General features: G+C 40.7%; 1 protein-coding gene across 2 annotated transcripts in view; it reads left to right on the top strand.

Annotated features, from left to right (window-relative positions):
• HELB (DNA helicase B) overlaps positions 1-18,206 on the top strand; it is a 34,861-nt gene that overhangs the window by 11,394 nt on the left and 5,261 nt on the right. For both annotated transcript variants that reach the window (XM_055328545.1, XM_055328547.1), the window contains exons 6-12: positions 426-567; positions 2,770-2,924; positions 6,078-6,159; positions 7,480-7,539; positions 8,919-9,147; positions 10,267-10,410; positions 15,479-15,973. In XM_055328545.1, coding sequence (XP_055184520.1) covers positions 426-567; positions 2,770-2,924; positions 6,078-6,159; positions 7,480-7,539; positions 8,919-9,147; positions 10,267-10,410; positions 15,479-15,973 — 1,307 coding nt within the window. The remainder of the gene's footprint in view (positions 1-425; positions 568-2,769; positions 2,925-6,077; positions 6,160-7,479; positions 7,540-8,918; positions 9,148-10,266; positions 10,411-15,478; positions 15,974-18,206) is intronic.

The raw sequence follows: 18,206 nt of genomic DNA on the forward strand, positions 1-18,206 counted from the left end.
TTGAATGCTTTGCTGCTGTTAAATATTTTTAAAGAGTTAATGTTCTTAAGTAATTTTATTTTTTAAAAGATTTTTAAATTTATTTATTCATGAGAGACAGAGGGAGAGACAGAGACACAGGCAGAGGGAGAAGCAGGCTCCATGCAGGGAGCCCGATGTGGGACTCGATCCCAGGACTCTGGGATCACACCCTGAGCCAAAGGCAGATGCTCAACTGCTGAGCCACCCAGGTGCCCCTTAAGTAATTTTATTTATTTATTTATTTTTTTTCCCTTAAGTAATTTTAAACAAAGATTTTGGGGGACGTTTTTTCTTAGAATAAATCTTTATAATTATAGCATATATCAGTTGGGAGAGATAAAAACAGCTTCTAGATTTCAGGAACCCTGTTACCAAAAACCTACTGTATCTTACTCGCCTTTTAGGTGATATTAGACAGTTACCCAGCATTGAACCCGGTAACTTGCTGATAGATCTTTTTGAGACTCTTAAGTCAAGAAATTGTGCTATTGAACTGAAGACAAACCACAGAACAGAATCTGAGCTAATTGTGAACAATGCCACAAGGTATAGTATAATGAAAATTTTACATTTTCTCGCCGTTGCATTAGAAATAAAAAGTAAAAACAATACCTATTAGCTTTTGAATTAGGACAGCTCAGTGCAGTACGTTTACTGTGCCCTTCTAACGAACTTATTCTATCCTTCAGGTATATATATTGTCCCACAGTTAGAAAAACAAATACAATGTTTTTCGTTATTGGTCTAGCATGAATTACTATTGAAATTTAAGAATGAATGTGTTTTCCTGATTTAAAGTATATATGTGAATTAAAGTTGCATCAAGTCTAGACTCTAGAATAAACGCAAGGGGAAAAGAGACTTGGAAATGAGCTCATTAAAGTTCAAGGGAGAATGGGGAAGACTTATCCCCTAATTTTTGTAAGGGCAGCCCTACACCAAAAAAAAAAAAAAAAGGAATATGGTATTTTACTCCTTGATGAATCCTGATGGCATCAATGGCATATCACTCCCCTTAGTGTAGAAAAGAATCCTTCTCTTCCCTCTGTCTTTGTGTAAGCCTTCAGGGTGATTCCCCAGTAATAGACATAATGGGATCTCGGAATACTGAGAGACTGTTTTATTCATTGGACTAAAATTTATCTTTGGTTTTTGACACTCTTTTATAAAATGTTGTTTTCGTTGCTTGAACATTTTCTTGTTTGGGTACAGCAGAAATGAGAACATTCAGAACCTCCTTCTCTATGCCCCTGTCTGACTGGGAGAGGATTGTGGGAGTATGGGAAGGATTGACAAGAATAGGGTAGGATATTGTAGGTTCATATGAAGACATTAAGCAAAAGAATGCAGTTGGAGGGGATCCCTGGGTGGCGCAGCGGTTTGGCGCCTGCCTTTGGCCCAGGGCACGATCCTGGAGACCCGGGATCGAATCCCACGTCTGGCTCCCGGTGCATGGAGCCTGCTTCTCCCTCTGCCTGTGTCTCTGCTTCCCTCTCTGCATCTCTCATGAATAAATAAATTAAAAAAAAAAAAAAAAAAAAGAATGCAGTTGGATGTGTGATACCTTTTGGTCTAACTTCTGCTTCTACCTAAAGGCCACCTCATTTGGGGGAGTTTCATAGATGAATGGTCACTGAAAAGTCTGACAATCTTGAACAAATCTAAAGCACTTTAGATTTCTTAGAGTCAGTTTTATCTGAAACTTAGGAATTCCTCTTATTAGCCCTTTTGATGTCATTTGAACTCTGCTGCTTTTATCATTCCTTCTTAATTGTCATCACCAAATACTTAATGTCACAAGGATCCCAGTGATAGCAGGGACGGACTCCTAAAGATGGAACTGTGTTTCATGTTCTGGATCAGAAGCCAAACAGGAAATCTGTGGTGATTCTCAACACCCCCCAGATTAGATCTGGGATATTCCAGCAAGAACAACCTTCCTTTTCTTCCCTTTCAGCCCTATGGGGAAGGGTTGAAGATGGCACTAGGGAAGCATTAGCTTTGATAGCCAGGTTGCTGTTAGGTCTTTTCAGGGAGTCGATCTTTTTCCATATAACCAAGGAGAGACTCTGTTATGACAAGGCATCTGCCCCTTACATACTCTGTGTTCTGATATGATTGGCTAGTCTTGAGAAACACAAGAACAAAAGAAGGATGAAGGATTGGAAGCAAAGAGAAGATGTGGATACTTGGTTCACCTGAGAAAATGAGGCCATATGTATGATATACAGAGAAGAAAGGAGAAAAAGAGTGTGATGTAAGCGTATGGAAAAGGCCCCAAAGAGTCCAGATTAATTGAAGTAGAAAAGGCCATGGAGCCAGAAGGGCCCAGAATTACCTCCTAGCTCCTCTGCTTTCCTTTCTACCTCTGTGGCCATGGGCAAACCACTGCAGTTGCAGAAGCCTCGTGCCGTTCACCTGTGAAATGAGGATAATCCCTACCTTGTATAGTTCTTGTGTGGTCTGAAGGAAAGTAGGTCAAGTTGTTAGACTGGGAAATTCCTTGACAGTTTTTCCTAATGCTTTTGTTAGAGGTAGAGGACTGATTGATTAGTGTAACATTATGCTTGCTAATTCCATTTTAAAACTCATTTACAATTTGTAATGCCTATGTGGATAGCCTTTTCATCTTACTTACTCTCTATTAGCAGATAGTAGTTATTATAATGACATATCTGATGATACATGAAAACCCGTTTTCGGATACTGATGTTCTTGCTGTGCTGTGTTATTTTATCTTCACCTAAGAATCTCAAGACGCCAATTTCCAGTATTTGATGCAGAACTGAATATCTCTGATAATCCAACATTGCCTATCTCAATACAAGATAAAACATTTATTTTTATCAGACTCCCAGAAGAGGATGCCAACTCTCAGTTATCAAAAAATGATCCTCACTCTCGTAAGTATAAACTTTTCAATTATGCAGGATTACGATTTCAGTTTTGTAATATACTTATGAAATGCCCAGTTATAATTTTATTTGATAGTAAAGTGAAATATTGCTAGTAAAAAATCTAGGCACTGAAAATAAACTACTTTGTAAGTCATCAAAACTACTTTGTTCACCTTCGAAGTTCGTAAAGAAATAAGCTCTCCCAGGCCGATATACGTAATCCAATCTGCCTTAACAGATCTTGCCTATAACATCTCATACTGGAAGGGATTTGGAAGGACTCGTGATACACACATAGACACACACACACAAGAAATAAGCTCTTGACACATACACTAAGGGCTCAGTAAATATTTGTTGAGTGAATAAATGGATGTAGATGATTAGTTTAAAACGAAGGAAAGCCCCAGGAATCCAAGTTCATTCAGAAGAAAGCATATCCTAATTAATGAAGATTTTCTTTTGTAGCAATTGGAAATGGAATTACATTTGCTACATTTGTGAACCAAACGTAATGGTTGTCAAACTGTTGCCAAGTTGAGTTCCTACTAGTTCTTTCTGTTGCTTATAAAATGGACAAGCATTGCTTCTAATTATGGATGTTAGGATAACAACATCGCAGGATCAAAAAGAGCACAGGATGCAGAGTCTTCTCCCTTATGTGTATGACCCATGTCACGTCACATAGCCATTTGTAAAACGGGAATCATAGTGACACTGCCCATGGAGCTGTTTTGGGGGTTGAGGGCATTCATCTGTTTTGAGAGGCTATATATAGGCTCGAGATGAGGCTGTTAGCTCCATAACTGTTAGTTTTTTGTGAAGAATGGATATTTAGTGATCTATTACAAATCGATTAAACTTTTTGATCTTTACTTGTATTATAAACTTAGCAAACTTTTTAATAGCATAATGGTTTGCTCAAAACTGAATTAGTGAAGATTTATATGATTATTATTGAGAATTTATTGTAGTTGCCGTTGTTCTTAGGGGTATATCCTAACTCCTTAGCTACTTTCACTCCTTTGTGAAATTGAGTGATGTAGTGCTTCATGTATAAGCCTCTCCTGCTTTGTGGGTCATAGTTGCAGTTCCCTTGGGTTGGGGTCCATTTACATGTTACAATAATTTTTTTTCTTTTGGAATGGGACCATATAATACATTGTATTCTATAAATACCCTTTTAGTTTTTTTTTTGATTATAGAAATAATTTATATTCCTTAAAAATGGTCAAATAATTCAGAAGTGTTTGAAGTAAAAATGATTATTGCCCTGTAATCCTCCTCTCCATTTCCCCCAAGGCAGCCCCCAAAAGGTCACATGCTATTCCTGTTACTCATCTGCTACTCTTATATGTAGTAAGAGCTTGGTGTTGATCCTTTTAAACCTTGTAATATCCATACACAAGCATATATTATTTATTTTTGTTTTACATAAATGAAATTATAAGGTGCACATTGCTTTATTATTTTTTTATTAAATATATTGTGAATAATTAATAGGTGATATTCTCACAACAGCTTAGCTAAGAGTAGATACTAATACGGATGAAAAAGATGAGACTTACTTAGCCCATTAAGGAACGTGCCCTCCTCGCCACTCCATTCCGATCTACCTGAAATATGGTTAGTTTTATTTCTGGCTCCCATTCTTTCCATTACTGAGAATGTACATTAAGGAAAAAAGTGGTCTGTTTCAGAAGGACAGTAGAGCTCAACTGATGCTATTTTTCTTTCTCAATTACAAATTTCAGCTAGAAAATTAATCCCTTCTTTAAAAGCACTGAATAAATATTCCTGAGAGAGAGAGAGAGAGAGTACTTTTCCATTGATAATTAAGTTACTGAGTACATTATTCCCATTATTACAAAGTACAGGGACCAAAGACGGGCTTCATAGCTGGGCTGGAACTCCAGAGATGTTGAAGTGTGAGAAAAATGTATATTTTAGAATCAATGAAAATACAGTGTACATATTGATCTGTAAGATGTCGAGAGAATGAAGAAAGCAAGGAGCAGAACAGCACGATCGTATGTGTGAAGGAAAACAATATCCTGTGAGACCTTTGAAAATTTCTCCTCTGGCAGGCTAGGGGCTGACCGGGGTGAGCTGAGCAGTGGCCATTTTTTAGGGAGAATCTTCTCATCTCAACAATAAAGGGCTCAGTAAGCAATTAATTTAGTCTTCCTAGAGCAGGGCATCCTGAGGCCTGGGCTTTTTCATTCCCCTGTGATTTATCTGCTACGAGGGGGAGGACACAGGAGTCTAGAATGTTCTTACCTAAATTTTTATATCTTCTCTCTCTCATGAGAAATGTTCACTGTTTTGTACTATTGGTAAGACAGATTAGAGGAAGTCTACTTCTCAGTGCTTTGAGGGAGAATGTAAGTGGATGTCATCATTGTCAGTGATCTGGGGTCTAAAAGAGGGAGGCCAGCCACCCTCCACCATTTGGAAAATTAGTTTTACTTCCAAGAGCCTCAGCTTCACATTTATATCTAGAATGCAATTGGTGTTTGTGCCCAAACTATATAATAGCTAGTAAGGTATGGATGTCCCTGCTGTGCCAGGGTTAACCTTTTAGTTGCTGGATCCTGGGGGGTCCTGAGGGAAGCAAACACAGGATGTGGGGGTGGGGATCAGGCATTGTGGTATTTGGGGAGTAGCTGTTTTCCATCCTTTATGGAAGTATCTCAATATTTTATACTAAATGTCAACCTTGGATTGAAGGCCTCCCTCCTGTGAATGTTGTGAAGATTAAGTGAAATAACGTGTGCCAAGTATAAAGCTCCTCAGATGATAACTCTGTGCCACCAGAACTTAAAACAGAAGTCTTACCTTACAGTAATTCTGTTACATGTTTTGTCCTCTTGCTCATATTTTACATTCAGCATTCACAAACCATCAGTGCTGAGAGGTTGTATTGCAGATTAGGGGCTGTATCAGCTAGTGGCTGACGTCTTTTGAGGTTAGGGCATCTGGAACCCTCATCACCGTTCCTCTTCTGGTCCTCTGGCTGCTGTGGCAAATGGAATTGATGTTCCCATGGCCAACTGGTATTCCATTCCCCCTTAGCAGGAATTCTGAGTTAGTTTCTCCATTGAAACAATGTGTAATTTGGTGTTTTTCTGTGTTAACTTTTTTCTCTTCGATTACCAGATTTATATTCTGCAGTGAGAACCTTACTCAAAGAAAATGACCTACAAGATGCACAAACATCACAGTTTATTGCATTTAGAAGGTAAAGCCTTTACAGTATTTTAGCATTCTTAGTCTAGCTTTTAAATCTCATAATTTATATAGATACTGTTTAAATGGGAGATTCTCCTCATTCATCACTGCTAATTCTCTTCTAATTTTGAGGTATTTTTTTGTTAGGTGTGGCAGAGGGCAGTTTATAAAAAGGGCTCTTTCGGGGCACCTGAGTGGCTCAGTCAGCTAAGTGTCTGACTCTTACTCTTGATTTTGACTCAGGTTGTGATCTTGAGGTTGTGAGATCAAGCCTGTATCAGGCTCTGAGCTAAGTGCTAAGTGCAGAGCCTGCTTGGGATTCTCTCTCCCTGGCTCTCCGCCCTTCTCCCCACTTGCACTATCTTTCTCCGTCTCAAAATAAATACATCTTTAAAAAAATAAATATACAGAGCTCTTTCTACTAAATAATTATATTTGGCAACTCCCATGAAATATGAGTGGAACCAGGATTTACATTTATTTATTTTTTAAAAAGATTTTATTTATTTATTCATGAGAAGCACAGAGAATAGGTCAGAGACACAGGCAGAGGGAGAAGCAGGCTCCATGCAGGAAGCCCTATGTGGGACTTGATCCCAGGACCCGGGATCACGACCTGAGCCCAAGGCAGGTGCTCAACGACTGAGCCACCCAGACACTCAAGATTTACATTTAGATAAAAATTACAGAGGCACCTGGCTGGCTCAGTCAGTGGAGCATGAAGCTCTTGATCTCAGGGTTATGAGTTTAGGCTCCATGTTGAGTGTAGAGGTTCCTTAAAAATAAAATCTTTTAAAAAATAAAAGATGGGCAGCCTGGATGGCTCAGCGGTTTAGTGCTGCCGTTAGCCCAAGGCGTGATCCTGGAGACCTAGGATCGAGTCCCACGTCGGGCTCCCCGCAGGGAGCCTGCTTCTCTCTCTGCCTGTATCTCTGCCTCTCTCTCTCTGTCTCTCATGAATAAATAAAATCTTTAAAAAAAAGATAAAAATCACAAAATGCTTTTTCCTGGAGAAATTCCTGGAGATTCTTTTTTTGTTTAAGATTTTATTTCTTTAAATAAAATAGAACGAGAGAGCGAGAGCCTGAGCAGGGGACGGGCAGAGGGAGAGGGAGAAGCAGACTCTCCACTGAGCCGGGAGCTCGATGCGGGGCTTGATTCCAGGGTCCTGGGATCCTGACCTGAGTGGAAGGCAGATGCTCAACTGACTGAGCCCCCCAGGCACCACCTGGAAGCTTTTTATAGCATACAGTACGTTGTCATTGTTGGTAACAGGAGTGAGCGTACGACAGAGACCGTTAAGGTAACCCTTGCTTGTTCACTGTTTCAGGCAAGACTGTGATGTCATCAACGCCTGCTGTTGCAAGCACTACACGGGCCACCTGTTCAAGTGAGCAGTAAAGATCCAGAAGCTCTGGGACAGTCCTTCCATTTGTTCACCGTTCTTTTATTTTTTATGTTTTTTTAAAAGATTTTATTTATTTGTTAATGAGAGACATACAGAGAAAGAGAGAGAGAGAGGCAGAGACACAGGCAGAGGGAGAAGCAGGCTCCATGCAGGGAGCCCGACGTGGGACTCGATCCCGGGTCCCCAGGATCATGCCCTGGGCCGAAGGTGGCACTAAACCGCTGAGCCACCCTGGGGATCCCCTCTTTTATTTGTTTTCACATGTATCACTGTAGCCACACATTTAAAAATCTTTTTTTAAAATCTCATTTGTGAAGTAAAATTATCTCTTCAATTGAGTATAATATATATGCTTAGGAACTGACTGTTGTGATCATCAGCATAATAAGAAAAATAAGGCATACAGTTTTCCTTGTGGTTTTCAAGTTGGCCCCTCCAGCTTCTCCAAGATGAATGTGGGGAGTTCAGAATTTGTTCCAAATGTAATACGTGCATAGGTGTGTCCAAGAACCTCAGCAACAGGATGCCTGCAGAAGGCCCCTTGGTGGACCTCTATCAGAGAAATACGAGTGTGGAAAGGTCGCTGTTTACACACAGGAAGAGTTAACTTGCTCCTCTTGCATTTATCAACACCTGCTATTTATTAAGTGCAGAGAACATAGAGATGTGGAACTTCCAGGAGGAGTTCCCTGTCTGCTGAGGGAAGACACACTCGGAAACCACATTTGGTGGCCTCACAGAGGGCTAGAAAGTGCCAATGGGAAGTCACCCGCTCTGTGTTCCAGTGACCGATCGTGGCAGACAGTTTGATTTTTCCGTATGCATAAAAAGCGAGTACCAATGCAGCATTTCCCTCATGGCGTGGTAGTGAGGTTGAAATGAAATATCTCTAGAGCACTTAGCACAGTAACTGGTGTATCACCAATGTTTGTTCAGTTTGCTGTTATTCTGAGGTCATAATTATTAGGCTAGAAAGATGTAGACGTGTGGGGTAAGATGTGTATAGGATAGCGATAGAGATTGGAGAAGAGGGGATGGATTTAAAAAGTAGACTCAATAAGATTTTGGGTAACTTTTAGAATACAGAGGGAAAGAGACATCAGCATTTATGCCACGATTTCTAATTTGAAGATTTGGCTGGGAAGTGTCACAGAGTTTGAGGTGCCACAGAGAGGAGAAGTAATCAGACCGTGACTGTGGGAACCTGATTCCTCATCAACATTTGGAGAACAAAAGTGTAGTAAAGAGAGTGTGGAAATCATTTTGAAAATTGGATCAGATCTGGATGGGGGTTAATGCTTAAACAAAATGAAATTGAGGTTTTTCAAACCTTGATGACGTATTGTCATTTCCCAAACCAGAGACCATCGGAATAGACTTCAGTTTGGAGTTGGCGATAAGATTTGTTGTACCAGGAATGCATATCTCTCGGAGTTACTCCCCCAAAATACCTCTCACAGTCAGGAAGGTAATGACCGAGAGGCCAGTGGTGAAGACTTTAATGGCACTCCTCATGGTTTTGCTAAAAATAAGCATGACTTTGAAAGTGATATTCGACTCTGCAATGGAGAAATATTTTTTATAACACAGGTAAGTGATGACAGAAAAGTAGTACCTTTTTATTTAATAGAGATAGTTTTTTTTTTTTAATTGGCCAAGGTTTGAGTCAAAATCTAATCATCTCAGAGTTGACATTCTTCTGTAATTTTTTCCTCAGGATTTTTGCATTCATGTTTATGAGGGATACTGGTTTATAATTGTCTAGTAATGTATGGTTTTGGTGTCCGAGTAATGCTGGCTCATAAAATGAGTTGGGGCATGTTCCCTTCTCTTATATTTTCTGGAAGACTTTGTGAAGAAACATCTTTGTTTTTAAAATGTTTTTATTTATTCATCCATCAGAGACCCAGAATGAGAGGCAGAGACAGAGGCAGAGAGAGAAGCAGGCTCCCTGAGGGGAACCCGATGTGGGACTCGATCCCAGGACTCTGGGGTCATGCCCTGAGCCAAAGGCAGATGAGCAACCACTGAGCCACCCAGGTGCCCACAAGAAACATCTTTTTTAATAAGTTCAGAGAGCTTGGCTAACAAAAATAAGGGACAAGTGACACAATTGTATTTTGCAGAGCATCATTTCAGCGGTTGGTTGCTGCTTAACTGTAGAAACGAGAAGTTTCCTTGAATTTGTTGTCATTGTATAAATGCCCTCTTAAACTCAGAAGCTTATTCTTTACAAGCTTGAGGAAAATTAAACTTTTTGCAAAGAGTATATGCAGACTTACATACTGTAAGGAGTGAAATATATAGGTTTCAGAATAAGTCAGACAACATAGATTATTCTCCACACAGTCAAATTAAGGTCAAGTGTCAAGCTGATTAAAATTTGTGTTTGATAGGCAGCCCAGGTGGCTCAGCGGTTTAGCGCCGCCATCAGCCCAGGATGTGATCCTGGAGACCCGGGATCGAGTCCCACGTTGGGCACCCTGCATGGGGCCTGCTTCTCCCTCTGCCTGTGTCTCTCTCTCTCTCTCTCTGTCTCTCATGTATTCAGTTGTGCTCAAGCATAGATTTTAAGCCTTTTGAAAGTTAACAATTGTGAGCACACGTGCTATTTGACCTGTGTTTGCATTTTGTGTTCAACACAAAAATAAAATCTCTCCAGTGTGCATATTTGAAAACATATCAAATAGTTCTTTCTTTTGGTAATAGGATGTCACCGATGTAACTTTTGGAAAGAGAAGATTTTTGACCATTAATAATGCGGCCGGCTTGGAAATAACTGTGGACTTTGAAAAACTGATGAAATATTGTCACATAAAACATGCATGGGCAAGAACTATTCACACTTTTCAGGTAACAGTGGACATTTATAAAGCTATTTGAACAGGTTTCAGAGCCATTGAGTACCTTTGATGATTTTCTTTTTAATTTCGTTGCCTTTATTTTTTTTAGTTAGAAACAAGGTTACCAAGGTTTACCTAAATGGCATTGTGATGTTTATTTTTGCAGCTTACTTTTTTACTGTCTTATAATCAGCTTTATTGGGGTATAATTTTTTTTTCTGTAATATTGGGGTATAATTTGCATAGGCATTTATATTTATAAAGCTGGATGGGTTTTGACAAATGTATCCCCTTCCTTTGTTCTTGTGAGGCAACTGCTTTCTATTTGGGAATAATTTTAGTTTTATACAAGAGCTGGAAAGGGAGCACAGACTCTTCCCACATACCCTTCATCCAATTTTCCCTAATGTAACATCTTACACAACTATGGTGTTTTTGTCAAAACTAAGAACTTACCATTGGAAAGATACTATTAACTAGGCTACACACTTTATCTGCATTTCAGTTTTTTCATTAATACCCTTTTTCTGTCCCAGGATTTAATCAAAAACATTGCATTTAGTGCAGTTTGCATTTAAACTCTGAGTTTTTTTGGGAGGAGGTGTAGAAGAGGAGGGAGATAGAGAATCTTTTTTTTTTTTTAAGATTTTATTTATTTATTCATTAGACACACACACACACACATACACACACACACACACACACACACAGAGAGAGAAGCAGCTCCATGCAGGGAGCTTGATGCAGGGCTCAGTTCTGGGACTCCAGGATCATGCCCTGAGCTGAAGGCAGATGCTCAACCACTGGGGAGCCTGCTGGGGGGCTTGATCTCAGAATCCTGAGATCATGACCTGAGCCGAAATCAAGAGTTGGATTCTTAACTGACTGAGCCACCCAGGTGCCCCTTAGCTCTATTTTAATACCCTTGCATTCTCGTAAGCTATTTGTGGTTCTGTTATTTAACTCATTGTTTTGAGTACCCCTCTTTGATGTTAGTATGTTACTTTAATCATGAAGCTGCATCAGTCTGCAGTTGCATGTGGAAAAATTTAGGTTAGCCTCTATCCTCTACTGGTAGGCAAACATTAATTAAAATAGGGTGTTTGTTTTTTGTATGTTTTTTTTTTTTTAAAGTAGATTGTATTGGGATCCCTGGGTGGCGCAGCGGTTTAGCGCCTGTCTTTGGCTCAGGGCGCGATCCTGGAGACCCGGGATCGAATCCCACATCGGGCTCCCGGTGCATGGAGCCTGCTTCTCCCTCTGCCTGTGTCTCTGCCTCTCTCTCTCTCTCTCTCTCTCTCTCTCTCTCTCTGTGACTATCATAAATAAATAACAAAAATTAAAAAAAAAAAGTAGATCGTTTTTTGTTTGTTAACCTACTCCATCTCAGTTCCAAAAAAAGAATTTGAAATGACTTAAAAAAAAAATGTCCACAATTCAGCCTGATTTTTTTTTTTTTAAGGATAAAGAAATGATGTGAAATGGAAAATAAAGGTAAGGTTGGTAAAAGGATTCTAAGAGTGGGATGAAATGCTGATATTTACACTCAACTATTTGCTTGCTCATGTAGACTGCAGGTTTGGCTTTAAATTTTCAAAACAAGAGAGAAGCAGTCAGTGGACTGTGTCTATTGGATAAGAAACCGAAATGAAACAGCCAATTGTTAAGAAGTACAAATATTCCTTGCTCCTAGGTCCTGGAAAAATTTCTCCTGGGGATCTTTATGATGGGCTCTCTGTAATTCTGGAAACTTATCATTTAATTTTGGGGCATTTTCTTGAATAATTTCATTAAGATTTCTTGTCCTCAGTTTTTCTCTGTTTTGTCTTTCTAGAATCTCTATTATATTCGACCTCCAGAACTGATTATCCAAATTTCTTCTCTCTCTCTCCTGTTTTCTGTCTTAGCATTCTACTGTATTTTCTGAGACATTTCCTCAAATTTATAATCCAGTCTTTTTTCACATTTCTGGACAAATGAAGTATGAAGGGGTCTTTTTATTACTCAATTAAGATTGTAGTAAATATCTCTAAATGTTCCTTTTATCGAATCTGGCTCTTATTTTGTGGTTGAAATAGCATCTCTTACCTCTAAGAACATTTGTGATTGTTATCTTGTATCAGTATAGTTTGTTTCTTCCAAGTTCAGTTCAATTCAACAAATATTTATTGAGTCAGATTGTTCTTGGTGGTTAGTTTAGGTCAGTCCATGAAACAAACAAAGATACCTGTCACTCTGAAGATTACATTTGGTGGTGGGGAGCAAGGAGACAGACACAGTTGTAAAACAATAAGTAAACTACAATTGACCCTAGAACACAGTGGGAGTTTGGGGCACTAACCCTTTGATGCAGTCAGAAATCCATGTATCATTTTTGATTTCCCAAACACTTAATAATGCCTACTGTTGACCAGAAGCCTTACCAATAATGTAAACACCTGAATAGCACATACCTTGTATGTTCTCCGTATTACGTACTGAATTTTTAAATAAAGTAAGTGAGGGGCACCTGGCTGGCTCAATCAATAGAGCATGTGACTTTTGGTCTTGGGGTGGTAAGTTTGAGCCCCACGTTGGGTATAGGGATTACTTAGAAATATAATTTAAAGGGCAGCGCTGGTGGCTTAGCGGTTTAGTGCTGCCGTCAGCCCGGGGCGTGATCCTGGAGACCCGGGATCGAGTCCCACATCGGGCTCCCTGCATGGAGCCTGCTTCTGCCTCTGCCTGTGTCTCTGCCTCGCTCTTTGTCTGTGTTTCTCATGAATAAATAAATAAAATCTTAAAAAATATATATATAATCTAAAAAAATAAGCTGCAGAAAAGAAAATGTCATTAAGAAAATCATAAAGAAGAGAATACATTTGTAGTCCTGTACTGTGTTTATCACGAAAAAAAATGGGGAGAGAAGGGAGCAGCAGGGTCAAGATTGGCTTATGAAGGACCAGATGAGCCATATTAAAGAGTTAGGACTTTTGTTTTGAGAGCTCAGAAGATATTTATGGGCTCTAAGCAGAGTCTGATGTGATTGGTTTTGCTTTTTACAAGTATAGCTGTAGATGTAGATGTGAGGACAGTGGGTTGCAGCAAAGTGTGAGTATGAGGGAGACTGACTCTGAAGCTGTCAAGTTTCTCTGTGTTCCTTGATGATTAGGAGCTCCGTGAACTCATTTTAGGTTTAGGCATTTACCTAACCGAAATCCAAGGGGAGAAACGGTGCTGTGTGTATCTGTAAGATGTACTTTGCATTTGTGAGATCAAGTGTCATTTAAGTGAATTTCTGAGACTCAGCAGCGCCTGGAGGAAGGGTTTGTCACACTTTCACACTTTTATAATCTGAAGAGTTGGTTCCAATTCTGTGTGTAGAGAGATTGGAAGAGGGTTTTATTTTTTAAAATATTTTATTTATTTATTCATGAGAGACACAGAGAGATAAAGACACACACACACACACACACACACAGAGGCAGAGGGAGAAGCAGGCTCCATGCAGAGAGCCTGATGTGGGACTTGATCCTGGGATCCTGGGACGCTCTGAGCTGAGGGCAGGTGCTCAACCACTGAGCCACCCAGGTTTTATTTTATTTTATTTTATTTATTTTATTTTTATTTTAGGTTTTATTTTTATTTTATTTTAGGTTTTATTTTATTTATTTTTATTTTTTGGTTTTATTTTATTTTATTTTATTTTTATTTTTTTTTTTCAGAAGATGGTTTTAATTGTGGTCTGTGTTTTCTGTATACCCCAACTTGTCATTCGTCTTCCCACAATTCTTTTGGCTGGGGGACTGGGGACATTGAGATAATGGTTCAAACCACTTCTTAATGTTGGCACTGAAAATATAGGGATTAAGAATAGCCCCAAACTTGAAATTGTTTTCTCACAGTTACATGGTGACATTGGGCATTTTTCTTGCCTATATAATTCTTGGCTTGCTAAACTTAAGCAGAGGTTCATTGTTCTCTTTTGCTTTATCGTGATGAAAGTAATAGATGGTTCAGCAATGGGAGAATACAGAAAAGTAGAAGAAAAAAAAATCATAGGGCCCTCCATTTTGGAGACAAATTTTTGATAGAATTTTTCCTTCTTTTTTGTGACTTATTTTGTTTGGTTAAATATTTATGTTTGTTTTGTATGTACTTTTTGGATCAGAGTAATTTTATTTTGTGTACATAGTTGCATCAGTCTTTACATGAAAGTATCCAGTTTTTGAAATTTTGTTAGACTTCAAAGGATCTTTTTTTTTTTAAGATTTTATTTATTTGAGAGAGAAAGTAAGCGAGAGAGGGAGGATGATCAGGGGAAGGGGCAGAGAGAGAAGGAAAAGCAGACTCCCTGCTGAGCAGGGAGGGAGCCCGATATGGGGCTTGATCCCATGACCTTCAGATCATGACCCGAGCCGAAGGCAGACACTTAACTGACTGAGCCACCCAGGCGCCCCTAAAGCATTTTTGATGTTTGCAGAATAGTATATCAAATGTCTCTATATAGATGATACTCGATATAAAGGTCAACAAATAAATATATCTATTTTCTTATTTTTGAATACCTAAGGTGTCTGTTTTTTGCTGTATAAATAGCCCATATGTATGGAGCCCATATGATCATTGAAAATTCTTTTATTAGGGATGATCTGACACTGCATGCAGTATTTCAAGTTTATTGCTAGGTATCTACATGCTAGTTCTGGATTTATTTATTTTATTTTTATTTTAAAAAATATTTATTTATTCATGAGAGACATTGAGAGAGGCAGAGGGAGAGGCAGGCTTCATGCAGGGAGCCTGACTTGGGACTCGATCCTGGGACCCTGGGGACACAACCTGAGCCAAAGGCAGATGCTCAATGGCTGAGCCCCTCAGGGGCCCACTAGTTGTGGATTTATAAGACTTGAACTTAACCGCAGAATTAGGAAGTACAAGTTCTTGGATAATGAATAGAGTGGGGCTGTAAGGTGGATTTATGTGAACATTCTGGCCAGGTGGCACGTTGAGGACTTCTCTCTTTTCTACCTTGGGAGACTGAGGACATGAACCCACTTGGCAGTACTAACTCTCGTTAATGCATTGTTTCCTCCCAGGGGTCTGAGGAGAAGACAGTCGTGTACGTGGTCGGGAAGGCAGGCCGCCAGCACTGGCAGCATGTTTATACCGCTGTGACCAGGGGCCGTTGCAGAGTGTACATCATCGCCGAAGAGTGTCACCTCCGGAGCGCAATTCTGAAAAACAGTGTTCCCAGGAAAACTCGTTTAAAACATTTTTTGCAAAACAAGCTCTCCATGAGCTGTGCGTCTCCAGCAGAGTTTGCACCCCTGTCAAAGGGCTCTGGAGAGAACCAAGGACCGAGCCTGCAGCCATCGGCCAAACCACTGCCTCCTGTCCCCACCAACAGCGTGGCACATGGTGTCCTTGGAAGCCAGGCCTCTGTGGCGGAAGACAGGACGTTGGCCTTTCCAGGAGAATGGAAGTCGTCGGCATTTGATGAAGCGGATATAGAGGATGACCCATCAATACTTCGTGTGTCCAAGAGAGGTTGCGGCCTGAGTGATGCCGAAAGTCCCAGCAAGATCCGGATGGTAGGAGCCACGTTCTTGCCTGCCCTGGGTTTGAGTATCGCGAACTCCAGTGCACCTAGAACAGGCTGTGTACTTTCCATCAGTGCTACAGTGTGCCGTGGCACTTCCAGACACGTCTTCTCTAACCTCTATCACTGTCCTTTCTCCTGGGCCCTGTCGAGCCTAGCACTGTGCGTCACTGGGCTTGAGGCCAGCCCTCTAGGCGAACTCAGTCTCTGGATGTGGGGTGTCGTGCGGGGTGGAACTTGTCGTCTGCACCTCCTTTCTGCTTATCTTCCTTATCACCCACCCACCACCTCTTTTTTGGGTCACAGCCTCACTTTAATATCCGTTCTCCACCCAAGCGGCCGGTGAATTTATGACCAATGATCTCCAAATGAAGTTCCAAAAGAAGCTTAAGAATTGCTGTGGGTGCCAGCAGGTAGACTTGTTATACCGTGTCCTTAGGCTTTCAAGGCTGTGACAAAGAAGGGGCCAGGGAGGGAGCCCAGAGGAGAAAGTGCTCCTGTAACCTGCCAAGACCAAGCGCAGTTCTAAAGGGAGAATTATAGTTAGCCTCCCACCCCACGTGGAACGGAGACAGTACAACAGGTCTCTAAGCGTGCCTGGCAGGCGCAGCGTGTGACATCTTGGTGTGTTAAGCAGTCACAAGTATGGAGTAGTGTGGCTGGAGCACAGTGTGCACATGGAGGTTGAGCTGAGGACCCTGGAAGGGTTGGGAGGACACAGAGGGGACTGAATGTTCTCCTGAATGTGATGGAGAACACTAGATGCATTTTAAGAGCTCTGTGAATTGAAACTTGTGAAGGTCGCTTTGTAGTTTAGTAGATTATGTTTGGGAGGCTGTAGGGGACGAGTTCCTTGCAAGAAGATTATTTCGGTAGCTTGAACAGAATGATTAGGCTCTGAAGTCAGGTAGTAGCGATGGGGTTGGAGAAGAGATGCTTAGGGACTTAGTGGTCAGTTATATATAGGGACGCGGGGCAGGCTGGAGCATGAGTCTTAGGCTTCCTGCCTTGGCCTCCAGGAAGGATCCAGGTACCATTTTTTTTTTTTTTTAAGATTTTATTTATTTATTTATGAGAGACACACAGAGAGAGGCAGAGACACAGGCAGAGGGAGAAGCAGGCTCCACACAGGGAGCCAGATGTGGGGCTCGATCCTGGACCTCGGGGTCAAGACCTGAGCCAAAGGCAGATGTGCAACCACTGAGCCACCCAGGTGCCCTAGATCCAGTTACCATTAATCAAGATTGGAGAAAGAGGCTGATGGACAGGTTTTGTAAGGAAAGTGATAAAAGTTGGCATAATGAAAAGAGTAAGTTTCTTTTTTTTCCTTCTTGGAAGTAGTAGGATCCCTGCTGATTCTAAGCTTCATTCTGTGCTCCAGATCGACTCTTTGATGTGGAATTTCCATCTCAGCAAAACATCTCTTTCTGAAATTGAATGTGTTACCTCTTACAAAGACCCTGGGATATAATAAGGCTTTTGGCCTGGAGCAGAAAATTCCAGAGTCTTTTTCTAAAAGTTTCTTCCTTTTTATTTCTTCACACCAGCATGGGATGGGCGGGTTGTAGTTTCTGTGATGGCACAAAGAGACAGTGACAGCATTACCCATCTTCACTGCTGAGCTTGCCAAAGCTTTGAAGCTCTGGCCAACTCCAACACTGCAGAAGGTCTGTGAACCCCAGATGGCCAGCGCTGGCTGACGTCACTGCACCGTGCCTTCAGCGCAAGCAAAGCTCTCACGAGGCTTGTCAAAAGTGCGTGACACCTCCGAAACTCCCTAGAAATGAGGAAACTAAGAATTCAAAGCCTCAGGACTGATGAATTAGGAATAAATTCTGTATTTCCATAATTCTAGACTTTCTAGTGCATTGAGTTGTGTGATTTCTGAACGCTCAAAATTCAGTGACCAGGGCTGTCCCCATTCCTTTCCTTCATACCCACAGGGCTACCTCAGAGCCAGGTCAGCATTTAAATTCTGCAGGTCCTAATGCCAGAGCCACTCCCAGAGGAAAGCTTTGGCTTTTCTGTGGATTCATAGCTTTGGGTTTTGAAAAAAAAGCTTTAAAAGAAAATGTCCTGATTTCGTTTTTGTTTTTTGTTTTGTTTTGCCTAGCGTCCCACCACCAAAAGGGAAAGACAGAAATGTCCCTTTAAACAAAAGCATGTGTATAAATGTTCTAAAATTTATCATATAAAGCAGTGATTTCCAGAATATTTTGAAAGAA

This window comes from Nyctereutes procyonoides, unplaced genomic scaffold (assembly GCF_905146905.1).
Source record: "Nyctereutes procyonoides isolate TBG_1078 unplaced genomic scaffold, NYPRO_anot_genome, whole genome shotgun sequence".
In the NCBI taxonomy this organism is placed as follows: domain Eukaryota; kingdom Metazoa; phylum Chordata; class Mammalia; order Carnivora; family Canidae; genus Nyctereutes; species Nyctereutes procyonoides.